The 23,903-nt window shown below is 36.0% G+C and overlaps 4 protein-coding genes and 1 non-coding gene across 8 annotated transcripts; 4 read left to right on the top strand and 1 right to left on the bottom strand.

The window, feature by feature from the left end:
• Nucleotides 1-897: 897 nt before the first annotated feature.
• Nucleotides 898-2,880, bottom strand: LOC140836766 (pentatricopeptide repeat-containing protein At4g21705, mitochondrial-like). Its single transcript, XM_073202523.1, has 2 exons — nt 2,544-2,880; nt 898-2,320 (listed from the first exon to the last, which is right to left on the bottom strand). The coding sequence occupies exons 1-2, from the start codon at nt 2,796-2,798 to the stop codon at nt 1,076-1,078; spliced, it is 1,500 nt and encodes a 499-aa protein (XP_073058624.1). The 5' UTR covers nt 2,799-2,880; the 3' UTR covers nt 898-1,075.
• Nucleotides 2,881-4,152: 1,272 nt separating this feature from the next.
• TRNAF-GAA (transfer RNA phenylalanine (anticodon GAA)) lies at nt 4,153-4,225 on the top strand. Its single transcript has one exon. It is a non-coding gene; the product is annotated as a tRNA-Phe (tRNA).
• A 3,235-nt stretch (nt 4,226-7,460) lies between these two features.
• Nucleotides 7,461-11,062, top strand: LOC140836765 (serine/threonine/tyrosine-protein kinase HT1-like). Of its 4 annotated transcripts, none has more exons than XM_073202520.1 (5): nt 7,461-7,683; nt 8,149-8,196; nt 8,491-9,412; nt 9,562-10,017; nt 10,091-11,062. In XM_073202520.1, the coding sequence occupies exons 3-5, from the start codon at nt 8,666-8,668 to the stop codon at nt 10,361-10,363; spliced, it is 1,476 nt and encodes a 491-aa protein (XP_073058621.1). In that variant the 5' UTR covers nt 7,461-7,683; nt 8,149-8,196; nt 8,491-8,665; the 3' UTR covers nt 10,364-11,062. The 4 variants fall into 4 exon arrangements, with proteins under 4 accessions (XP_073058621.1, XP_073058622.1, XP_073058619.1 ...); XM_073202521.1 differs by having other exon boundaries at nt 7,470-7,683; nt 8,154-8,196; XM_073202518.1 differs by lacking the exon at nt 8,149-8,196 and having other exon boundaries at nt 7,470-7,683.
• A 5,800-nt stretch (nt 11,063-16,862) lies between these two features.
• On the top strand, nt 16,863-18,293 carry LOC140836026 (transcription factor bHLH162-like). The gene is made up of 3 exons (XM_073201443.1): nt 16,863-17,066; nt 17,198-17,506; nt 18,136-18,293. Exons 1-3 carry the CDS (start codon nt 16,947-16,949, stop codon nt 18,214-18,216), a joined length of 510 nt encoding a protein of 169 aa, XP_073057544.1. The 5' UTR covers nt 16,863-16,946; the 3' UTR covers nt 18,217-18,293.
• A 3,885-nt stretch (nt 18,294-22,178) lies between these two features.
• Nucleotides 22,179-23,348, top strand: LOC140836025 (VQ motif-containing protein 4-like). The gene has a single exon (XM_073201442.1). The coding sequence runs from the start codon at nt 22,536-22,538 to the stop codon at nt 23,187-23,189; it is 654 nt and encodes a 217-aa protein (XP_073057543.1). The 5' UTR covers nt 22,179-22,535; the 3' UTR covers nt 23,190-23,348.
• The last annotated feature ends 555 nt before the right edge of the window (nt 23,349-23,903 follow it).

Raw genomic sequence — 23,903 nt, 5'->3', positions numbered from 1 at the left:
CCCATAACTACCATCCCGGGGCTTTCACCATATGCAAGCATGTTTCCAATACTCCAGCATCCTCCACTCCCATCAAAGCCACCACCGTTACTGCCATGGCCATAGCTGTAACCAGCATCACCTTCACCACCGTTGGCACAACCCTCACTGCCACTCACTTGACCAGAATAACCTGTCTACTCCGTGAACACGACTCTCCCATAACATGCTAGGGTTGGTCATTTGAATTTCAGCCATAGGGATCCAATTGTTAACCGAGCACACAAAATACATCTAAGATTAACAATGCCATTAATACCATGTAATGCCATTTAAATTGCAGCCATTTTTTAAATTTTTTATTTATGGAAAAACAGCAAATAATGTATATTAAATTTCAAGCGGAAATTGCACCATATGTGAGGCTTTATACAATGAAATTTCCTCAGCTCCACGAAGAATTGCATTTAGTTAATGAAAGATAACATCAAGAAACAGCAAACTATTTGTTACCCATTATCAATTGGTTTTTAGTCATATGGCGGAACATTAAGTTTTAAGGAGGAGAGGACGAATGAAAAATTAATTACCTGAAAGTTTGGTCTTATAATTTATGGGACCTGATGAATCAGCAATGTTCTTGTCAATTGTCTAGCATAAACAAATGTTTGCATGAAACAAATGATACTCATTGTTGATTTACATGCCATAAACTTATTTGTACTTTTCGTGGTGACAGAATCTAACAGTTAATAAATGGGATGTCTGTACTTGACAAGAATCAACCTTTTGATTCACAGACTAGCGACATGCGCAAAGGTATAAAGATTATTTTGACATGTTATAATTTTTACGTTTACACGGAGGTGAGTGTCAAATGCAAAGAGCAAAGAGTGCAGGGGAGGTGAATGCAAAAAATCTGAAAATTGAGCCATAGGATTCAAATGGATGCTCAAAGACAAGTGTGACATCTGTTATTTTTCTAGCGAGGTGTAGTTGGCTTCTTGGATACAAAATACTCTCTTAAATTCAAGTTGTCACAACTAAAATCATGCAGATGCTACAAAACAATCCATTCCCAAAGAATGTCAAAAATCTACATTCCATTCTTCCACATGGCAAGAATCCTCTTCGTCTCTTCATCTTCTTCAAAACCATCAGCTTTCATGATGTTGAGGAGTCTATTCACTTCCTTACCACCACAGATATTTGACTTTAGCAAGGTGTGATACATCTGTCTGTTCAATGACGTAACAGATCTCAACAAATTCACAACTTCTTCTGTGGCATCAGAGCTCCCTTTCTCACCAAATAAACTCAATATTCTGCCAACCACTGTATCTTGAATCATAGTCCCTTCTTTTACATCACATAAAGAGATAGCTACTTTCATGGCACACAAAGCCTTTTCCATCTCACCCTTCTCCATGTAGCCTGCTGTCAATCTAGCCCAGATATTAGATGTTGATACCTTCCCCGTTTCCATCAAGTATTCAAGTAAAGCTTCAGCGTTTTCACACAAACCCTTCTCTATGTGTCCAGTGATGACAACATTTGGCACCCGAAAATCATAGCAGTTTCCAGATGACTCCCACTCCTTCAAAACTATCTCTGCTTCTTCAAGCTCTTCCAGCCTAACCAAGGACTCCATTACATTTATGTAATCCTTGTTAAGGCACCTCTTACAAGCATTCTTCTCAAGATCCCATAATCTGAAAACATCATCTCTGTTTCCCAGTCCAGCATGTAAAGAGATGAGATGATTATAACCAAGACTATCTTTATTCCTTAGCCTTTCCTCTGCTTTTCTCAGGGTAAAATTTGCTTTAGTTTTGAGGCCTGCCTTAGCATAAAAATTTGCAACAACAGCGTATGTAATCCAATCCATGACAATGTGGGATTGACTTTCCATTTCACTCAGAATTTTTTCCACTCCATCAATATCAGATCTCACTCCATAAGAATTAATGCATATCCTGTAACTAAAATTATCAGGTTGGACCCCATTCTCTTTCATCTCGTCTAAGACAGCAGGGACCTTGGCAATCTCACCAATGTTAGAGTAAAGGGACATGATGCCATTGTAAGTAACGGAAGCCAAAGCAATACCATTCTCTTTCATTGTCTGCAGATGTGCAAATACTTTGTCAGTTTGATGCCTCCGAACATAACAATGTAGAAGAGCACCATAAGCCTTCTCAGTTCTATCTCGCTCATTCAAACCATTGAAGTAGTTTTCTGCCGCAAGAAGTCCATGAACCTTACCAATCAGATCCAACTGCACCGCATGTTGAAAAGGGGTCAATGTGTATATTCCGGAATTTTCCGTCCATTCTGAAACCTGTAACATCGCGAGGCGGGATATTAGGAAACAAAGGAAAGCGGCCTTCAAATGTGACCTTATTCCTCTACGTGTAATGTGTTCCCTCTGATGGAGCGATTAAACTAGTGCAAACACAGTATTTTGCAATACGGGAGGTCAAACAAAATCAGCATATCAAAATACAAATTATCGCGAACCTCATAAATGCAAACATATATCTTTTCTCGCAAATTATACGTACCTGGAGAGCATGAGAGAATCTTCTCCGCTTACGGAGATCAAGAATAATGCGTTGGAGCTCCGCCAATCGGACTTTATTGCCCATCTCAACCCATCTGTCCAGCTCCCGTGTGACATCAAAGCGAGGGTTTCCCAACGGACTGATTTTTTCGTACAGAGACGGAATTTTCTTTTGCTTGTTGTTCGTGTAGTAACATCGGGAGTTGATGATAAAAGATTGGATCAGGGATTTGATTTTGTCCCTACTCCATAGCATTTTAAGGTTGAATAACGCCCGATTCTATTATCTTTTCAATCAGCTGAGAGGAGTCGATAGATGCTGGTGACTGAATTCTATTTCCTTTCACATGTGGATGGCACCAAAAATGAGTTATTTTATATGTATTAAAATTAATAATATAATATAAATTATTAAAACAAACGATGTCACCAAAAATTAGTAATTCTAAATGTGTCAAAGTTAATAATATAGTACAGATATAAAGGTTCACCCCACATATACAAGCTTAAACTCGCACTATTTTAAGCAAACATAATGAAGCACCAAGCCTTACAGAAATTGATGAAACCAACATAAGGGCCCAAGTTATGAGACTTGATCTACAAATCGACGCAGTCGAAACCGGCCCTTTTCAGAAAATGCTTCAATGAGCCTAGGCAAGAGTTTTCCATGTATGATCTTGAAACCCAATCAGCTTCCTGTCCGAGTTTCTTGTTCAGCATTCTTGTTACAGCTGCCGCGGAACCCCACGGTAACTCATTGCATATACGCCCTACAAGCCGATAAAATATGTCCGGGCCGTTTCCTAAAATGCTCATCCACAGTTCCTCAAAATGTTGTTCCAGCCAAAACAGTCGGTGTTTTAAGTTGCATGCAGTTAAATAACATGGACCTGCAGCTGAGAAGAAATGTGTTCTTGTTCTTTTCTCCCTCTGCTTTGCCAATCTGTGCATCATAACCAGCCTCATTGAAATAAGGCTTCTCGTTGGGTAAAAGCTAATTACATACATAGTTTCTAATTAGACTATAAATTCCCATTTCATTAAAGTTGTATCCAATTTATAAATGACCGGATATCGTGTGAAATGGTCTCACAGATTTATATTCGTGACCGAGTTCATATCTAAACTGAAAAATAATAATTTTAACATAAAAATAAATTTTTTTCATGAATCGCGTTGTGTAGAAAATTTGTCTCACAAAATTGATCCGTGAAACGAATTAATAAGAATTTTTGTGTTTATAGATTATAATATTAAGATCATGCATCTGACTGATATTAAAATCGTTATATATATGTGTATGCTATCAAACATGGATGAATAAGATTTTAAAAAAACAATAACAAGAAAAAGGAAATCAATCACATGTGGAAACACGATAACTACATCAACTCTGAACTACACAAAATTTCAAATGATCTAGATTGTTTATTCGAAATCGAATACAAAACAAGAATAGGGACATCGTATTTAATTATGAGAGAAAGATTGGATTAAATTTTCACATATATATAGATAATTACATACGAGCGGCAGACCATAAGTTCTTGAGGTGTTAATGGAAGATTTATAGTAAATTTAAATAAATAACGTTAATTCTAACAATCGCGGGGATAGCTCAGTTGGGAGAGCGTCAGACTGAAGATCTGAAGGTCGCGTGTTCGATCCACGCTCACCGCACTTTTGTCGTTTTTATTACAGCAACCCATTTGATCGCTTGGTCCATAATCCATATTCTGTTGTCCATTTTGTTTTGTTTTATTTTATTTTCAGGATTTATATAGACACACCTTCAGGCCCAGGGTCCAGTAACCCACTCGATCGCTTGACCCATATTTTGTAGTCCATTTTGTTTGTTTATTTATTTATTCCTGGAATATTAGACATGTGTTACATAATTACATTTTTATGGGACATATACTCTGTATAAGATATAGCTACTAATATATATGTTTCCAGTAATTTATTTTATTTTATTTTGATGATTTGCTGAAAAACTCAGAAAGTTCATTTGCTGTTGATATCTGAAACGTGGTTTCTCTGCCAAAGTCCATTTTATAATGGAGGAATTATTCCAACAACTTTGGAAAACACCATTTTCTTTCATATAAATAATATAAAGAGCAACAACGTTTTTGGTTTAGAGGCGAAGATAAGAATGGCGATAGGGCTGTAGTTCGAGTTGGAAACATGGAAAATTGGACATGGTTTTTGGTTTAGCTTTTCAGGTGGTGTAGATGAAAGCAACAAAACATGTGGACTTTTATGTCTGATTGTGAACGTAAAGTTGCATTCTGGGTTGGTGGATTTGGAGCTGTTGAAGCCAGAGATAAACCTATCACTGGGGCGAAATCGACCAAATAACAAAGCAATGGCCATCAATGTTGTTGACTTGAGAAACTTGTGGGATGTTTCGACTATGTGGATGCCCATGTCTGATGTCCTCGTCAATGTTTCAAAAAAGAATGCATGATTCTTGCAGTTCCTGGTGAAAGTGACTATTGTATGATGACAGCTTACGGGCACGGCACACCGATAGTAAAGGGGAAAAAGAGCCTGAAACCACAGAAAATGAAAAAAAAAATCAAGATGGTATTCTTACAGGATGACATTGCTTAAAAAAAAAAAACACATTCATATTCAGCTTGTAGTAAGTAGCATGCACTCTTAAACAAGTTCAGGTGGTAAAAATCAGTGGCGTATATCCTCGTGAATTGGGAGTGGTGTTCACGGCGTTATGACTCTGAAATATATTCGAATAATTTCTCACATAAATTTTTTTTGATTTATATATATAAATTTAAAGAAGTTTGAATAAAAATTATGTCTCATGAACGTGGGAATGTCTTTTGGCTCTCCAAATTCTTGAGTTAGTTGAAGAGTTTTGGTTCTTCATATTCTTGAGTTGAAGATTAATTGAGTTAATTAATCTTGCATGACTCTTGGTATGCATTTTGGGGTTATCAATAGTGTGTTCATTTCCTCATTTCATGTACATGAAAATCTTTTCTCTTTCAAGTATTATCTTGCATTTCTTATAGTTAGCTTTTCATTTGGTCTCCGTTAAATCTCGGTGATAAAATAAAGGTACGTTTTCAATTCGTCCTAGTAGTGTCTCGTGCTAAATTACTGCTGGTTGTTCCATTGTATCCTAGGAAGCAGATGTCCAAGACGATCCTCGAATCATATACAGGAGGGGACGAGTCTGTGTTAAGGACAATGTACTTCGTACATGCCTCAGTTTGGTTTACTTCATTTATAGCGTTTCTCTATTGTTTTCTTTTCACTATATTGCTCGCTGGTTTTATTGATAAAACCTATCTGTACTATTTGATATATTGTGCAACATATACTTAACGACAAAGGTTTCTTACTGTGCTAATTCGAATGTATAAAATCACTACAGATGATGAAACATAAAATTTTTACCATTAAAATAAACGTTATCGACACCAATACGTTATTTCCAAAAATGAAGAAACTATCACAACTGTGTTATTAGAGTAGGTGAGATGATCTCACGAATCTTTATCTATGAGTCGGGTCAACCCTACTGATATTCACAATAAAAAGTAATACTCTTAGCATAAAAAATAATATTTTTTAATGGATGACCCAAATAAGATATTTGTCTCGCAAAATACAACACGTGAGACGTTTCGCACAAGTTTTTGCCGTGTTATTATTATCTTATGAAAAACACCTAAATAGAAATTGCAATTGGAATGGTAAAATCAAGTGCTGGAAATTTTGTAAGATAATTAGAATTGAAATGTTTTTCGATATATAAAGAGTAAAGAAACACGATATTTTTCCCTTTGCCTTTCATATTTTCAAAATATAAAAAAATAACATATATTTAACGATAATAATAATCTGACTTGCACTAAGTCAGAATCTCTTGGTGCAAGTAAGGTTCTTGAGCTTTTCTTCTTCACAATCTTACGCATGAGCAATTTAGCGAAAATATCGAATACCCTAAATGTTCCTTCAAATTAGAAAGATTCCATTTTGGGCATCGAAACTCGACAACTGGAGCAGACCGACCCACAACCTGCCTCTATGAAGCAACATTAATTAACATTAAAATTGAACTACTTGCTATTGACAAATTTGACTATATTTAATGTATAATAATAAAAAAAAACAAAAATTTGTTTGAGACGGTCTCACATGTTATATTTTTATGAGACATATTTTATTTGGGCCATCCATGAAAAATTATTACATTTTATTCTAAGAATATTATTTTTTATTGTGAATATCGGTATGGTTGATCCATCTCACAGGAGACACACTCGAACAAAAAAATATGATGAGTCACTCTGGCGTAACAACAATGGTTTAACTCAAATTAAGAAAATTATTGGAAAAAAAAGATTTTACTGATAAAATTCTCATTTTACTAGCAAGTAATACATTTAATAAACATGGATAAATTAATAAAATAGTATTAAATATAGATATTAGACTATATATTTGTGACATATTAAGAAAATAAGATATTTATAGTTGTGAAAAAAAAAAATAAAGAAGGTGTCTCTTGTTCTTGTGACAAAAAAATAAAGAAGGTGTCTCTTGTTCACAGATCTTTATCTGTGAGACGTGTCAATCATACTGATAGTTATAATAAAAAGTAATATTCTGAGCATAAAAAGCAATACTTTTCCATGGATGACTCAAATAAGAGATCTGTCTACATAAAATATGACCCGTAAGATCGTCTCATATAAGTTTTTGGCAAAAATAAAAAAGTTTTACTTTCTCGATTAATTGTAGAAGAATATCCAACAAGAAGCAGAACAACACCACAAGACGCCTCCAAACGAACTGCAATCACTCGTATCCGTGCAAAAGGTACAATCTTTACGTTTATACACACATATTTATTCATCAAGAAAGGAAATCCACAAAATATCTGAGTTTTCCATCTTCATTTGTCCCGTTACCTACTTGCCATTCCTTTTGAGATTGACCCTTTTGTATTCTACATCGTGTATGTGTACTATTAATATTCCTCTTTCCTACTTTTTTCTCTCTCCTATCCCCCTTCTTGACTTTGCGATGATTGGACCACGCCTCAGCGTCAGCCTCCACCATAACCGGGCTCGCCGACGAATCACTCAGCTCATCGCCGTGTAAAATACTTGTATTTGTTATTCATTTTTTCTTGGGTGTCTTGGGAATTATACGTGTTGGTTCTTCACATAATGGTACCTGTGTGTTGTCTCTCGTAGTCGTACGTGAGTTTTATTTATCTGTTGACGAAATAATGGTGCGTTCTGAGATGGATTATGTGCAAAGAACTTGGTTTTAGATGATAGCTTGAATAAAAGGAAGAATGGCGTGAGAGATTTACTCTCTGGGTTAGTACAAAATCCTAATATTGCTAGTCTTGTTGTTTTGGGCTATCGAATGGGAGGGGACTGATATCATTTTTTTTTTATGATCAATTATTTGTATTGTTTGGTGGTCAATGGCGTGTTTAATGGTGGGTTTTCCTTAAATTTCGAGAAAATTGAGAACAGGGTTGTTTTTTTTTCATGTTTATTGATATCGATATTTTGTAGGACAGGGTAATTTTGATTATCGGTATTTTGTAGGATAGCGTATTGATTCATCCTGTGGGTACTTTTTCGGGGGATTTCAAGGTGGGATTTAATTTTGCAGTTTAAGGGGGTTTGTATTTGTTTTGTAATCTTTTTGTCTGATTTTGACGGGGTATGAAATATTTGAAGGTTTTTAATTTTTCCTGGTCTGCATGCAATATTGGTGGATTCGTGGATTCAAAAATTAGTTTTATCTGTCTGCAGTTTTATTGTGATTTTAAACTTTGTTTGAATGTGAAATGTGATCTTTGAAGGGTATTTTTATTTTGGTTGTAGCTGCGATATATTGATTCACTCGTTTATTTTATGGTTTTATGTGCTCTTGATTGGTTTCAGGGTTCTGAAACTCTGATGGTTGTGGAATTTGATCTCCCCTCTTTATATTTTGATGGAATTTTAGTTTGGTGATTGTGAGCACTATGGAGATTTTATGGTCATAATTTTGTTCTAAAGGAGGAAGAAAAGGCGCACCTAGTAGTGACTATATACAGGCAATATTAAATCACCATAAATGGATGAAGAGGCAACTTCTTGGATAAGGAGAACAAATTTTTCTCACACTATTTGTCACCGGTTGGATGCTTCAAGATTGGGGTCTGTTCCTTTCACCATTCAGCCTAATAGATCATCATCTGTCAAATCTAGACCGGAACCAGGTAGAGTAAATAATCCGATACCAGGACCAAATCTCGTCCAAATCCAGCGACATCCTACAGCAAATACACAGAGGGCTATATCCCCCCACCCTGAAACAAAGCTTTCTGATACCTTTAGGGAAGCTAGGTCGCTTCAGAGGAGATTCTCAACCCCACATCCACAAAGGAAAGAACACGAGAAAGGAATCGTTGGCAAGTTGTTCCGTAAGGATTCCCATGAAACCAAGTCTCCTCCTTCAAGGTTTTCGAGGAACCATAGCCCCCTTAGGCACTTCACGTCAATGAAGTTTCATGGGAAGGCTAAAAGTCGCAAGGATTCGGGTTGGACAAAGTATTTTGATCATGGTGGGGGAAAAGTCACTTCTGTAGATACTGCTGATGAGCAGATGATTGATCTTTCAAAATTATTTTTAGGGTTAAGATTTGCACACGGGTCACATAGTCAGCTTTACCATGGGCTTTACGTGGAAGAACCTGTTGCAGTTAAAATTATTAGGGTCCCGGATGATGACGAAAATGGAGATTTAGGTGCTCGGTTGGAGAAGCAATTCGTTAGAGAGGTTACTCTCTTGTCTCGTCTCCACCATCAAAATGTCATTAAGGTACTCATTTTCGCTCAACAGTTCTTTATTTGATTTTCCTCTTTTTTTGTTGGGATTTCAGTTATACTATTGACTAAATTTTGATCTTATTGTTTTCGAATCTGAGTTATCCTGATTTCTTACTAATGTTTTTTTTTTCCAAAATGTAGCTCGTAGGGGCATGCCGAAAACCTCTAGTCTTTTGTATTGTCACTGAGTATTTGATGGAGGGCTCGTTGAGGGCATACTTGCACAAGCTTGAGCATAAATCTCTTCCATTGCAAAAGTTAATCTCGATGGCTTTGGATATTGCACGAGGAATGGAATTTATTCACTCACAGGGTGTTATTCACAGGGATCTCAAACCCGAAAATGTTCTGATTAGTGAAGATTTCCACCTGAAAGTTGCTGATTTTGGCACTGCATGCGATGATGCACAGTGTGATTTTTTGGCAGATGATCCAGGAACTTATAGATGGATGGCTCCCGAAATGATTAAAAGAAAGCATTATGGAAAGAAGGTCGATGTGTATAGCTTTGGACTCATTCTATGGGAACTCGTGGTTGGAACCATCCCTTATGAAGATATGACGCCTATACAAGCCGCTTTTGCTGTGGTGAACAAGGTACAGCCGTTTCTCTTTGATATGTTTCGTGATTTTCTCAAATGCATATGCATAACAAAAGGTACCATTTCAGAATTTGAGGCCCTCTATACCTTTCGACTGCCCCCTGGCCATGAAAGCTTTGATTGAACAATGCTGGTCGTTACATCCAGACAAGAGGCCCGAATTTTGGCAGATAGTGAAGGTGCTAGAGGAGTTTGAGTTTTCGTTGGCTCGTGATGGGACCCTCAATCTATTACAGAACCCAGCATGTCGTGACCATAAGAAGGGATTGCTTCATTGGATTCAAAAACTTGGTCCTACTCATCAAACCACTAAGCCGATGCCTAAACCAAAATTTTCTTGATTTTCAGCCCAACACGGACCTTTTTGGTTTTGCCTGATCCAGTGTAATTAAAATGTTGTGTCAAGCTGTCTCTTCTTGAATTGCTAGTGTTTCAGTATGTAAACGGGATGATTAGGTCTCATGCTCTTTGTAAAATACGAGCACACGACATTCAATCGCCATGCTTTTATTTCGGTAGTATGTAACATTTTGTCTTATTTGATATAAACTTGGGAAATCTGGTCATACTCCCAATTCCCTATTGTGTGCTCGTACATGGGTAATTCATGTTTACACGACGAATTGTTATCTTGCTTCATAGCTTTTAAAGACATGAAGTTATCTTATAACTTGAGTGATATTCCATTTTATTACAGGTATGTACCATCCTCTTTTACCTGTTTTTTATACTTCTTCAAAAGCAGAAGAAGTTGGCTTAGAATACAAGATCGGGCCTCTTCAAAAGGATTAAACAAAAGAGTGAAGATCGGAACATTTATTTAGAATTGGGCATATGCATCGTCAATGTTGCACAAAATTTTACTCACATTCGTTTTCTTTTTCTAGCTAGCTGTGTATTATTAATAATTAATTATGCTAAGCTAGAAGTCAATTGAGGGTTTAGAAATTAATTGCAAATTTGTATACGGAATTCACGACCATTTATTGGTTGTGGGGGGCTGGTGTATTGAATCCAGTCTACTAATTTTATTTCACAGATCCCTTGATTTTCGCGTGCACTGTTGGAATAGAGATATTACAAATATTGAATTTTAGTCAAACTTTTTTTTTTTAATATCTTTCGATTATCACGAGATTGGTATTTTTACGCCGCTACTCTTGCGTGCATAACATTTCTTCATCTTCTCTTCTATAACAGTACTAGGTTAGACGGTATTTCACGGTAAGAATTGTGAAGGAACTCGAGAGCGGATCATTTCTCTTAGATATCAAATAAATTATAAATTATTTACCGATGTTTTATAACTCATCTGATATCAAAGTCACAAATTTATAACGATGTCTTGTGTTCGATAACTAGTTGTAACAAACCATTTCTCCTACTAAAAAAACAAATGATGCATGATAATCACGTCGATGAAGTAAAAATTGGTACGAGAGAAAAATATGTAAATGGATTAATTGTCACTGATAACCATTTGTTATTTTGAATCCTAATAAATCGAAGTCATGTGAAATCCAGATGATAGATCGCTACTTCAAATCCAAATAATTTTATACAAGGTAGATGTTAAACATTCGGCACGAGATATTTGGGAAAATGGATATGGTGGACAAATGTTTTTTTTTGGTAATACACTGAAGAAGATCATTTATAAAAATAATGGTCCATCAGTGTTAGATAACAAAATATCCAGATTTGGTTCCACACAAGAAGGAAGGGCACACAAGCACATGGGGTACACACATAAAGTGAGCATGATCTTCCATTGCATAGTGTGGAGTGAATGCTTTATGCTTTTACCCTGCAATATTTATTTGCTTGTGCGCGCTGACATTTTTGAAGCTAAGGTATAGCAATATCTTTGTTCAATGATACATAAAATATGAAAATAATCACGATCGTTGATTTGGTTTATTGATTTCCTGAAAAATGAGACTAAACCATGCACTCGAGAACCGACAGAATTCAATATGCTTTGTTTTGGATGTTGGGGAATTACCCCTAAGTGATGCCGATCACGATGATAATAGTACCCAATAATGCGGAATAAAACAACCAACAAGAACACAAAGATTTACGTGGTTCACCCAAAATAGGCTACGTCCACGGAGCACTGCAACTTTTATTACCGGAAGAAATATTACAACAAGTGTATACACCAATACACTCAATATCTCACGATCCCAACCCCGAGTATACCGAGAAAATATTTTCTCTAACTCACAAAAGAGAATTCCCGCACTCAAGAAAAAAAATACACTCTTTTTTTTCTATGCACTCTCTTTTTATCAAAGCTGAAAAGCTTTTGATTTTGGGATACTAAAAACAAACAAGGAAGGCTCAATTTATAACAAATTTTCCTCGTTCATTTTTAGAAACTTTCGATGTGGGATTCGTGATTTCTGAATATTTTATTTTGACGTGGGCCCCATCTTATTAAAATCCCACCTAACAATTCTCCCACTTGAAGACTTGATTTCAATCATGTCTTCACACCATCAGTGCAGCAGCTCATACCTCCTTTGTTAGTCCAGGAGACCAACTGAAGTCAAACACAACTTCAGTTTTTCAATGATAACAGCCTTCGTGAGCATCTCAGCTGGATTTTTGCTTTCAGGAATCTTCTCAAGCTTCAAGACTCCATTCACCCGATCTCTAAGGATCCTCATTCCAAGGATTTGTTTTGCACCACCCAAATCCTTCAAAGCAAATTCATTTGATAACTCTTTCCCGAGTTTATCAATCTCATCCAGACAAGCTCCTGCTATCAACATATCATCTACATATATCAGTAGTATGATATAATAACCATCAAGCTTCACATGACAACAGTGATCAGACTGATACCTCAGAAAACCATCATTATTCATTACACCATCAAACTTCTTGTACCACTGTCTTGGAGCTTGTTTGAGACCATACAAGCTCTTCTGAAGTTTGCACACCATTTTCTCTTTCCCTCGTACTTCAAATCCCTGTGATTGATTCATTTCTTCATCTAGCTCACCATGAAGAAACATCGTCTTTACATCTAACTGTTCAAGATGTAAATCTTCTTTTACCATCAATCCAAGTACAGTCCTGATAGTAGTTAACTTTGCCACCAGAGAGAAAATATCAGTGTAACCAATGACTTTCTTTTCACCTTTTACAACAAGTATTTCTTTGTACCGCTTGCTACCGTCATTTTCTAACCGGTACTCCCACTTGCTCTGTAAAACTTTTTTACCTTCAGGAAGTTCTGACAACCTCCACATGTGATTGGATGACAGCAAATCCATCACATCTTCCATGGCTAACTCCCACTGTTTAAAGGTCTCATAAACATCCGATTTATTTTTCACAAAATAAAACCAAAATCTCCTGCTCGAATCGTCAACAGTAGTGCCATAATATCTTGAGTGATCTTCAAGGGATGTCACAGGAGATAGTCCATATACATCAGTATGTACCAGCTCCAAATCCGCCGATATCGGTTCTCTGACCTCTTTTGAAAAGCTCACCTTTTTCTGCTTTCCAAAAAATACAGCTTCACACAGCTTGTGTTCAACGATCTTTAATCCCGGTAGCTTTCCGTTTGAAACAAGCATCTTCATTCCCTTTTCACTCGTATCCCCAAGCCTACTATGCCATAGACTTGAATTAGCTCCAGCATCAACAGCCGCTAATTTCTTTCTCAAACTGGAAGACATATAAAGTGTTCCAGTTTTCTTTCCTCGAGCAACAATCATGGCTCCCTTTCTCACTTTCCAGGAACCATCACCAAAGGTCACCTTATGGCCTTCGTCGTCAAGCTGTCCCACTGAAATCAGATTGTGTGTCAACTTTGGTACATGTCTTACTTTGTTGATTTTCCAGACAGATTCATTTGTCATCTTCATCCGGATATCACCCATACAATTATCATCAGCCAGGAAAACTTTTCCGTAATTTCCCGCAATGTAATTATCGAATACATCACGATTACCAGTGGTATGAAACGAAGCTCCCGAGTCCATAACCCAAGAATCAACAGGGCTTTCCATGGATAATAGCAGAGCATCATGTACCTCCTCAGTAACAACATTAGCGTTGTTCTTTGTTGATTTGCAATTCTTTTTCAAATGACCAGTCTCACCACAGCTCCAGCACTTCACATTCTTTTCAAAGTTGCTTTTGTCTTTTCCATTTCTTGACTTGGACCCACCATGCCATTGGTTAAAACTCTTTTCGCCACTCCTGCCCCTTCCTCTATTCTCGAGATTTAGAGCAGAACTTGATGATGTTCCTTCACCAGAATCCATCTTGCGAACTTCCTCGGCAAGAATTTGATCTCTGACATCATTAAATTGTAGCTTTCTTTTTCCAACAGAGTTGCTAATCGCTGCCCGCATTGGTTCCCAAACATTTGGTAAAGACGCCAAAAGAATAAGTGCACGAATCTCATCATCAAAATTAATTTCAACCGATGTTAGCTGAGAAACAATCGTGTTGAACTCATTGATGTGTTTAGCCACCGAAGCACCTCCTCCCATCTTCAAGTTGAATAACTTCTTCATGAGATGTACTTTGTTATTTGCCGATGGCTTTTCGTACATGTCCGATAAAATGGACATCATCTCCTCCGTTGTTTTTGCCTCCGCCACGTTATGTGCCACGTTCTTCGTTAGGGTCAATCGTATTACCCCTAACACTTGTCGGTCAAGAAGCTTCCAGTCATCATCCTCCATCTTTTCTGGCTTCTTTCCAGATAGAGGTTGATGCAACTTCCTGCTATACAGACAATCTCTAATCTGTAACCGCCAGAACGAAAAATCTGTTCCGTCGAACTTGTTGATTCCCGGTCCCGATCCATCATCTCCGGCCATCACTTCTCTAGCCTTGTGAAAAAATCTAAAAAATCTTTTCTGATGTGGAAGATCAGACAAAGCTGCAACCACAGAGCATACTCAGAATTTTTAAGAATTTTCACAACAAGGCTCTGATACCAGTTGTTGGGGAATTACCCCTAAGTGATGCCGATCACGATGATAATAGTACCCAATAATGCGGAATAAAACAACCAACAAGAACACAAAGATTTACGTGGTTCACCCAAAATAGGCTACGTCTACGGAGCACTGCAACTTTTATTACCGGAAGAAATATTACAACAAGTGTATACACCAATACACTCAATATCTCACGATCCCAATCCCGAGTATACCGAGAAAATATTTTCTCTAACTCACAAAAGAGAATTCCCGCACTCAAGAAAAAAAATACACTCTTTTTTTTCTATGCACTCTCTTTTTATCAAAGCTGAAAAGCTTTTGATTTTGGGATACTAAAAACAAACAAGGAAGACTCAATTTATAACAAATTTTCCTCGTTCATTTTTAGAAACTTTCGATGTGGGATTCGTGATTTCTGAATATTTTATTTTGACGTGGGCCCCATCTTATTAAAATCCCACCTAACATTGGATTGAGAGATTTAAAGTCTTTTTGACAAGCTTATAGGTAGAGGGGAACATGAATCGTTAATGAATCGATATCATAATAGAATGAGAGAGATTACAAGACTGTTTATGTATGCAAATGTATACTTAAGGAGTAGGCTTAAAAAGATGGGTTAATTGCATATATTATCCTTGTAAAATTATGATATTGGTAAAACCCTTATGGAAAAAAATATCTTAACTCCATGTATCTCGAGGACATACCCCTCTTGTCTGTACGTGTTTTATGAGTATGTGTGCTCAAAAGTTGAAAACACATGAAATTTACAATTTTCACCAATAAATTTGTGTATGCAATTAACCCTAAAAAATATAAATACACTAATAGGGTGTATCTTTTTTCGGGAGTCTGTTACTTAAAAACTTCAAAATTAAGTATTCTTGACTTGTAGCAATTGTCTGATGAGTGATGGTAGGAAATTCTCGCATGGAGCATATTATAATTGAATACATAAGCACACTAAAAAAATCCAAAGGGCATTGTTGAATCGAGGTATATATTACGGTTAACCTTTTTTTGCTCACGTGCGTGATTATGAATGCGTTTTTCCTTCAAATAAATTAAAGTGGCTCCGATACGCTGATCATCAATGATAAATAAATATTTAATAAGATCGAAAGCACCCATTAGAATATTTTTAGCAATTACAAACTCAGTGCTATATATTATTATTTTTTAAATGCCATTAACCAACAATCGTCTTCCTTGTCGCAACCTAGGGAACTAAAACATATCAGTACTACGACCTTCATATCGGTACTACTACCAACGAATCATTTCGTGAAAAAATACAATAGGTAACACTGAAACACTAAGGCCCGGAAGTTGTTAAGTTGGAGCATCAACAGTCAACCACATGGAACAACAAAAGTCAAGCAAACGGAAAGTGATCACACATTAAATAAACATGGAATGATGGTTTTCTCACTACGATGACGTGAAATTTTAGTTCTTAATCATCAACACATTATATCAATTTTCATTAAAATATAAAAGATTCATATGATCTAATCTAACGATGTTAAAAATATGAAGAAAATTACTCCCGATAAAACATAAATTAAATCTAGTACAAGCCGCTACGATACAATCATTTTAGAATTTTTTTGTTCTTAATTTCTAAATTTAAAGAATGGTGGTGGTTAAATGGTTCAAGATTTGTGCATTTTCGGTCCCCGCAGATTATAACGTCGGACCCCTTCACTATTCCTTTTACAAAACCACTTTACTTTCATTCAGAAATATGTAAGACATCCTTTTTCACATCATATCACTTTCTGGAAAGCTTCAAGAATAACGCTTTAATTTAAAGTGATTTAAACTCATTAATCTAATGTAGTATACAATGCTTGTGTTTCACTTTTATAATCTGCAGAGTCTCTATTTGAAAAATATACATATACACATTAATAAGGAGGGACACATATATTTTTTACTGATGGATCGAAGCCCTAGTTCGTCCAAACCTGACAGGAAAACTGTGGAGAAAAACCGGAGAAGTCAGATGAAATCCATGTGCTCCAAGCTCAGTTCTCTCGTGCCACGGCAATCCCATACAGTTCATAATTCATTTATCTAAATAAGTTTCTCCATTTGATTATACTAATACTTTTTTCTTTGCATCATGCATGCAGCCTCGTCTGTTGGTTATGAGTTTTGCTTTTGATGAGAATTTGTTTTGTGCCACAGGGAGGAGCGGTTTCACTGCTGAATCAACTGGAAGTAGCTACCAATTACATCAAGAAGCTGGAATTGAACTTGGAGAAAACTAAGCAGAAGAAAAACTTGTTAATGGGACTCAACAACGGAGGCTTAAAACCTCTAGAAATCAACGTTAATTCCATGGGTTCTGTTCTTGAGGTCATTCTGATAGCTAGCTTCAACAGTCAGTTTCTGTTTCGGGAAACTATTCGGATACTACAAGAGGAAGATGCAGAGATTGCCAATGCCAGTTTCTCAGAACAAGAAAATGCGGTATACCATACAATACATTGTGAGGTATAGACGTAGATTAATGTGTTGATCTTTCTTAAATTAGATCGAGCTATCCAGGAATTCCAAAGGGGAGATAATAGCAAGCTTAAATATTTAATCGTTTCTTTTCTTTTCAATGCATATATACTTTGATCTAGAGAGGAAAAATATAACATTTTAGGAAAATCTAAGTATCGAGAGTGATGCTCCTATCTAAATCCAGATTTATTCTACCCTATCTACCATCTCTAGAGCAACGAAATGTGTTTTTTCACGTTACCCAATGCATGGTGGCCTAGCAATTGAATAAAATCTGGAGTTATATCCCAAGGTAGGGTCGAACTAACCCTAAACCCAATGGCATAGTTAGAGGGTGGGAGACTGGGAGTGGTCCCTTTCTTTAAACCCTTTATGTTATTACATAAAAGTAGAATAACTATATCCTTTTGCTCCTTGATCTTACAAAGGATTTTAAGTTTTTTAAATTTCATAGCTGAAAATAAATTCTTTGTTGCTCTACTCTCTGTTGTAAGAACAGGGCCAGTAATTCATTTAGATGGACTAGCAAGCCCCTATCTTTTGAATTCTTGGATCTGCAGTTTGGGTAATTAATAATGTTCTTGTTTGGTTTCTTCTAATTAATTTGTTCGCAGATTGGAGGGTCTGCGCCAGAGTATAGAGCTACAAGAATAGCTGAGAGGCTAAGGAATTTAGTGGCTCGTGTTGATCCTTAAGAATTTACCAAATCAAGCGTATTAGAATATGATCAACGAACCTAGCAGGCGTACATGTAGGAATGAAAAATTATTTCGACATTTGGGAAGAAATGTATATACTTAATGTTAATTTGCACTCGAGCTAATGTTATTTGCACTCCACTTAATTTATGTTATCTAAATTCCATGAAGAAAAAGAGTGTAAATAACAATAGAATGTTTATCGATATGGTTAAACTTAAACATGTTTGTATTAATTATTTATTAATTTTATATTTATTTATTTGTGATTCATGATAAAAATTAAGCGTATGTATGTAATTGGTTAGGCGAAGAATTGCATTTAATTTAATGGATCACTGAATGAATTGTCAATCACTAATCACGCATTCATGGTGGGAGGAAATATGTATGTTGTGAATGTAAATGACCAATTTATGATATCGCACATGACTCGTTAATTTGTCAATGACAGTTTTGGAAGAAATTGCGTAATTTATAATGTGCTTGCCAAGAATTTATGACCGCCGGACCCATTAAAATCTATTGACGTCTTGTTTGAACTTCTAGATCTTATAACCTTGTCCACAATATATATATAATATTTAAATATTTTTGCAATGTTGCATGGGGTGCCATGTGGTGCACACGAGTCGAGTAATACTACTCGAGTTCGAATCGATTTAAATTTTATAGATTCGAGCTTGACTCAAACTCAATCGAGTATTCAATTTTAAGTTCGGAGTTGGCTCGTGAAAATATCAAACTCTTTTTGAAAAATCAAAAGTATTTATATCATAATAGAGATTGATCTCAAACTTGAAAAAAATTAGGATTTGTATTGTCAAAATTTACGATAAATTATTTATCCTCTAAAAAAATAATATATTCAAGAAGCTCGCGAGTTACTCGAGTCGAAACAATTAAAACTAAACTCGACTGAAGATTCGAGCTACTCGAGCTCGATCAAATCAAGCTTGAGTCGAATTTTGACCGAGCTATATATTCACGAGTAACTTGACTCGTTTGCACCCGTAATGCTAATAGAGATTGCTTAATTAGAGCTGCTTCTACTCCGATAACTTTGTTAGCTAGGCATGGAAATGATGACATTCAATAATTTTAATAGAATAATAGAGTAAAATACTAAGGCATGATCAGAATTCAGAACCATATCGGTTAATTAGTCCTATCACCATTGCTTAATTAACCATCTGATCCATCGCCTTCTCCTATCTCCACAACCATGGACGTCCTGTCCGCCTACTCACCAAAGATGAGTTGTTCTCCTCTAAAAAAATCAGACAATTTTTCACTTTTTCTTGTAAGTTTTTTAGTTCTAATAATAATCGATTAAGTCCATACACTGCAATTTTAGTTCGGCCTAAGATACAAGGTTGTCTGCAATGCATGATCCGATATTGTTGACTGTTGAGGGCATGCCATTTATAAATATTGGTACAACCGATCGAATTTTCTGTAGTGTGGATTCAGGCCCATTTAACATGGGAGGCCCCCTTTGTAGTAATTAATTCTGCTCGAGAAATATTACAATAAAAAATTTTGCCACTTTAAGGGAGTCGGGACCCAATGAGACTCTTTTACACGAGTGTTTTAATGATACCATGTGGGTGGTGTCCGAAGAGAGTCGCGTATATTTTCCACATAAACTCACCCGTACGCGTTACATTACATGAAAAACATAGAGAAATGTATATTTTTGGTCCCGTAACTTGTTCATCTTTTTTTAATTTTAGGCTTGTTACGAGTCAATTTGTTGTTTTAGTACATTAATTTACATTTTTTCTAATTCGGTCCTATTTTTTCCCAAAAATGAAATTGGCTTTCGGAAATTGCTTAACTGACGCCCGTGTATGCTGAGTTGGAAAATTAATGTGAATTTTATTTATGGTGGGAAATTAATGTATGTTGATTTTTTTTTTTAAATTCTTCATAAGCAAATAAAAAAATAAAGTCCATTGAGAAGATGCAGATTTCAAGCTTTAGTTTCTGAATGTGAATATTTTTAATATTTTTTTTTGTTAATTTTATTTTTAAGATCATGGGAATTTTGGTTTTTGTATTTTATTTTATTTTGTTAAGTGATTTTTTTATTTAAAAAAAATTATATAGTCTATTTTCCCACCAAATACTAAAATCTCTAAATTTATTTTCCAACTCAACATACTCGGCCGTCTGATAACCAATTTATGTCATCAATTTCAATTTCGTACAAAAAAGGTCGAAATTGAAAAAAAATTCCAAGTTGATGTATTAAGATTGTAAATTGACTCATAACAAGACTAAAAATAGAAAAAACCGCAAGTTATATGACAAAAAAATATAATTTTCTCAAAAATGTGGCTCATGATCCATTGCTCTGGTAACAAGGGTGAGTCTCCAAGACTCATGCAGTCTCAAGTCTAAATCTCACTAACTGTACAAGATGTTTATTTAAGTAGTGTTTATAAAAATTTATTTTAAATATTTTAAGTTTCTAGTCAATAAATATCTTAAAAATTATACGTAGAAATTGAAAATCACTTGAAATAAACTCAAACAAATACTAATTTAATTATGTTAAATTCAAGTAAACCCGTGACTCCGTTGTATAAAACATATGTGGCCCCCTTGGATAAACACTCGGGGTTTTACTCATGATTTAACTAACGAATCCGTTTTATATCTCTCGAGATGACAAAAGTGACATTTGTTTTGTCAAAATATAATTGGACATAAAATATTTATATATTTTTTTAAAAAAACCAGAGATGCAAATACAAGATTTAGGTCTCACTTTCATGTCACATCGGATTTTATTTATTTTTGGATAACGTCACATCGGATTTTTTAATATAACTTATAGGATAAAGTTTTAGTTAAGGATGAAATAAATTAACTTAATGTCTGCACGATTAACTTAATGGTCAATATGGACTCAAATCACGTACGTTGAATGTATAATTGGCTTCTTTCCCTGTTGGATTGAAATTCATTTAAAATTGATCAAAGATATAATTATTGGGATTGTACATATAAATATTAGCTTGCTTGCCTAACTCCTATTTTTTATGCCAGCTAGAAAAAAGAAAAAAAGATCTGCCATCAACCAATTATATTTTCTGATGATTTTTTTGTTGTTAAAGTTCCTATTTGACCGATATTTTGAAATCAAATGATTTGAAATTCATTATCTGAATCCACTATATTTGTTTGGATATTTTTTAATATATATGTATTTAAAATCAATTATTTTTTTATTTTACAATCGTTTATAAATTTAAATAATAGATTTCTGATTTTCGAGTGGGTCTCATGTGAGATCGTCTTACAGACTTTAATCTGTGATACGGGTCAACCCTACGGATATTCAAAATAAAAAGTAACACTCTTAGCATAAAAAGTAATAGTTTTTCATGGATGATCCAAATAAGAGATTTGTCTCACACCAGTTTTTGCCCGAATTTCTACTATACAAGAAGTCATTTAAAATTCATCTATGAGATATCTGACGCAGCTTCAAATCACCTTGTGTAAACCCCACTTTTAGGGCAAACAGATGGGGAAATTAGGGAATTTCTTGCCACCAATATATTTATGTGTGGTTTCCATTTGTCGAGATTCCTCCGATCACTTTCGGCCTTAATATTAGTGGAGAAATAACACATCCAACGACCCATATTTTCGCTGCTCTATTTGAACAATTATTTTACGTGTGAGAGCCACAATTTAGACCAAATCCCATTTACATGTTTTGTTTGTACTAGTTGAACTGGACAAGGGTTGATTCAATCAACGGAGTTATCAGTTATCATGCGTCGTGGACTCGACTAGTTTTTTGAACGATGATAAAACTCGACTCGAGCACTGAAACTTGATTTATATATATAGATTTTGATGTTTAAACTCGACAAAATAAAATGAAGGGTGTTTCCAATTGAGAATTATTGCCAATAATTATACTTAACAAAGTCTAATTTAATTATAGGAGCATTGAATTGGCATTCTCCAAGTCAATGCCAAATATTGAAAGTTGTTTTGACAATTTCTTTCTTCCCTCTAACCCCACCATCTCCTGGTCTGAAATTCCAATCACAGCCAATTTTCTGGTTCCAGTTGGACTTTCGTTGCAACCACAACCCAGATCTCCCTCAACGCGCGTGTTCCCACCTTCCAAATGTTATATGACCATGTCAGGAGAGTTGCATATCACGCGCCAATGATCGCCTCGACACTTTGTCGCTAAACCAAAGAGATTTTCGTACTCTCCCTAAATACTCTCACTTCCTCTTCTCCGAAAGCAAACCCCTTTTTCTCCATACACAACAGATCCATCGATGGAAAACTCGATGAAAATCCAAGAAACACAAAACCCTTCTCTAATTCCTTCTCCAAGGACTCATGGCACCAACAGCCCGACCAGCAATGGCTTTCACGCCAGATCCGAACCTAATAATCCGTACCCTACCACCTTCGTCCAAGCCGACACCTCCTCCTTCAAACAAGTGGTTCAAATGCTGACTGGGTCCGCTGAGACGACCCGGATGGCCTCCAGACCCGACCCGGTGAGAAGCTCGATCCCACCAATCAGGACAGGTCCAAGGAAAGATAAGCTCTACGAGCGCAGAAGCAGCCTCAAAAACTTGAAGATCAGCCCGTTGGGCCCAGGTCTAGTCAACGGTAGACCCGGATTCTTATCCGGATACTCGGTTTCGCCTCGAAACGGAAACCCTGAAATCCTGTCACCCAGTATTCTCGACTTTCCGTCACTGGTCCTCAGCCCGGTTACCCCTCTGATACCCGACCCGTTTAACAGGGGAACTGGTGCCAACAACTGTGGTAGTAGCTTGAATATGGAGGCAGAGGATAAAGCGATAAAGGAAAAGGGATTTTATATGCACCCTTCGCCGGCGAATACCCCGAGGGACTCGGAGCCCCGACTTCTGCCTTTGTTTCCTGTAACCTCACCTCCTAACGGAGTTGGTTCTTGAGTGAGTCTCATTTTCCTTTTTTTATTTTATTTTTAATTTATGTTTTTGGAATGGATGAGTGAGTAGTCAACTCATGTGGCATTTCACCAATGTTTTTGTAACATGAAATTTGGTATTCAAAAAAAAAAAGATGAGTAAAATACGTCATCTTTGCTTCTATGCCATCCTTGTTTTTTTTCTGAAATTCCTTGGTTCGAAATGAAATATAGCAATTTAAAATGCAAAGTTCTCACAAAAATGCATGTTCTCCACGTATATTTTTGTTTTAAGATTTATTCATAATCCCTAAAAAAATTTAAAAATGGTTTTGGAGAAGTGGACACGAGGAAACGGGTGGGAAAGGGAGGACTATTAATCAGTGGGATTGGCCAATGGGAGTGGAAGAGTAAAAGAAGGAAAGGGAGCAGGGAATCTTGACTTTGATGTTTTATTATCCGATAGATTATGCTGGATAGTCGGGCATTAGGTGATTGATTGTGTTATCATTATCCCCTTCATCTTTCTTTCTTATTCTCTGTTTGTTTTGGATTCCAGGAAATATGAATATTAAAATGAAATATGTCAGAAACAGATCTCGCATTCTAAATATTAATATGCTTATATTAATAATATAATGTATAGTAATGAAATCGTCAAGGTAAAATAATATGCCCCGACTCTCTACATGAAGTGTATTGTGGTCTACTGGTCTATGGGCACTAGCTATGATCAAGT

The sequence above is a fragment of the Primulina eburnea genome, chromosome 7, assembly GCF_022965805.1.
Source record: "Primulina eburnea isolate SZY01 chromosome 7, ASM2296580v1, whole genome shotgun sequence".
NCBI classification, from domain to species: Eukaryota; Viridiplantae; Streptophyta; class Magnoliopsida; order Lamiales; family Gesneriaceae; genus Primulina; species Primulina eburnea.
This window is presented reverse-complemented; position numbering and strand designations above follow the sequence as displayed.

What these genes read in the sequence shown, in the direction of transcription:
- LOC140836766 (XM_073202523.1), bottom strand. Translation starts at nt 2,798, where the DNA reads ATGCTATGGAGTAGGGACAAAATCAAATCCCTGATCCAATCTTTTATC. An exon ending in GATTCTCTCATGCTCTCCAG is followed by an intron (nt 2,321 to 2,543) that starts GTACGTATAATT and finishes GCGATGTTACAG; the next exon opens with GTTTCAGAATGGACGGAAAA.
- LOC140836765 (XM_073202520.1), top strand. Translation starts at nt 8,666, where the DNA reads ATGGATGAAGAGGCAACTTCTTGGATAAGGAGAACAAATTTTTCTCAC. An exon ending in ACCATCAAAATGTCATTAAG is followed by an intron (nt 9,413 to 9,561) that starts GTACTCATTTTC and finishes TCCAAAATGTAG; the next exon opens with CTCGTAGGGGCATGCCGAAA. An exon ending in CTTTTGCTGTGGTGAACAAG is followed by an intron (nt 10,018 to 10,090) that starts GTACAGCCGTTT and finishes GTACCATTTCAG; the next exon opens with AATTTGAGGCCCTCTATACC.
- LOC140836026 (XM_073201443.1), top strand. Translation starts at nt 16,947, where the DNA reads ATGGATCGAAGCCCTAGTTCGTCCAAACCTGACAGGAAAACTGTGGAG. An exon ending in TGCCACGGCAATCCCATACA is followed by an intron (nt 17,067 to 17,197) that starts GTTCATAATTCA and finishes TTTGTGCCACAG; the next exon opens with GGAGGAGCGGTTTCACTGCT. An exon ending in ACCATACAATACATTGTGAG is followed by an intron (nt 17,507 to 18,135) that starts GTATAGACGTAG and finishes ATTTGTTCGCAG; the next exon opens with ATTGGAGGGTCTGCGCCAGA.
- LOC140836025 (XM_073201442.1), top strand. Translation starts at nt 22,536, where the DNA reads ATGGAAAACTCGATGAAAATCCAAGAAACACAAAACCCTTCTCTAATT.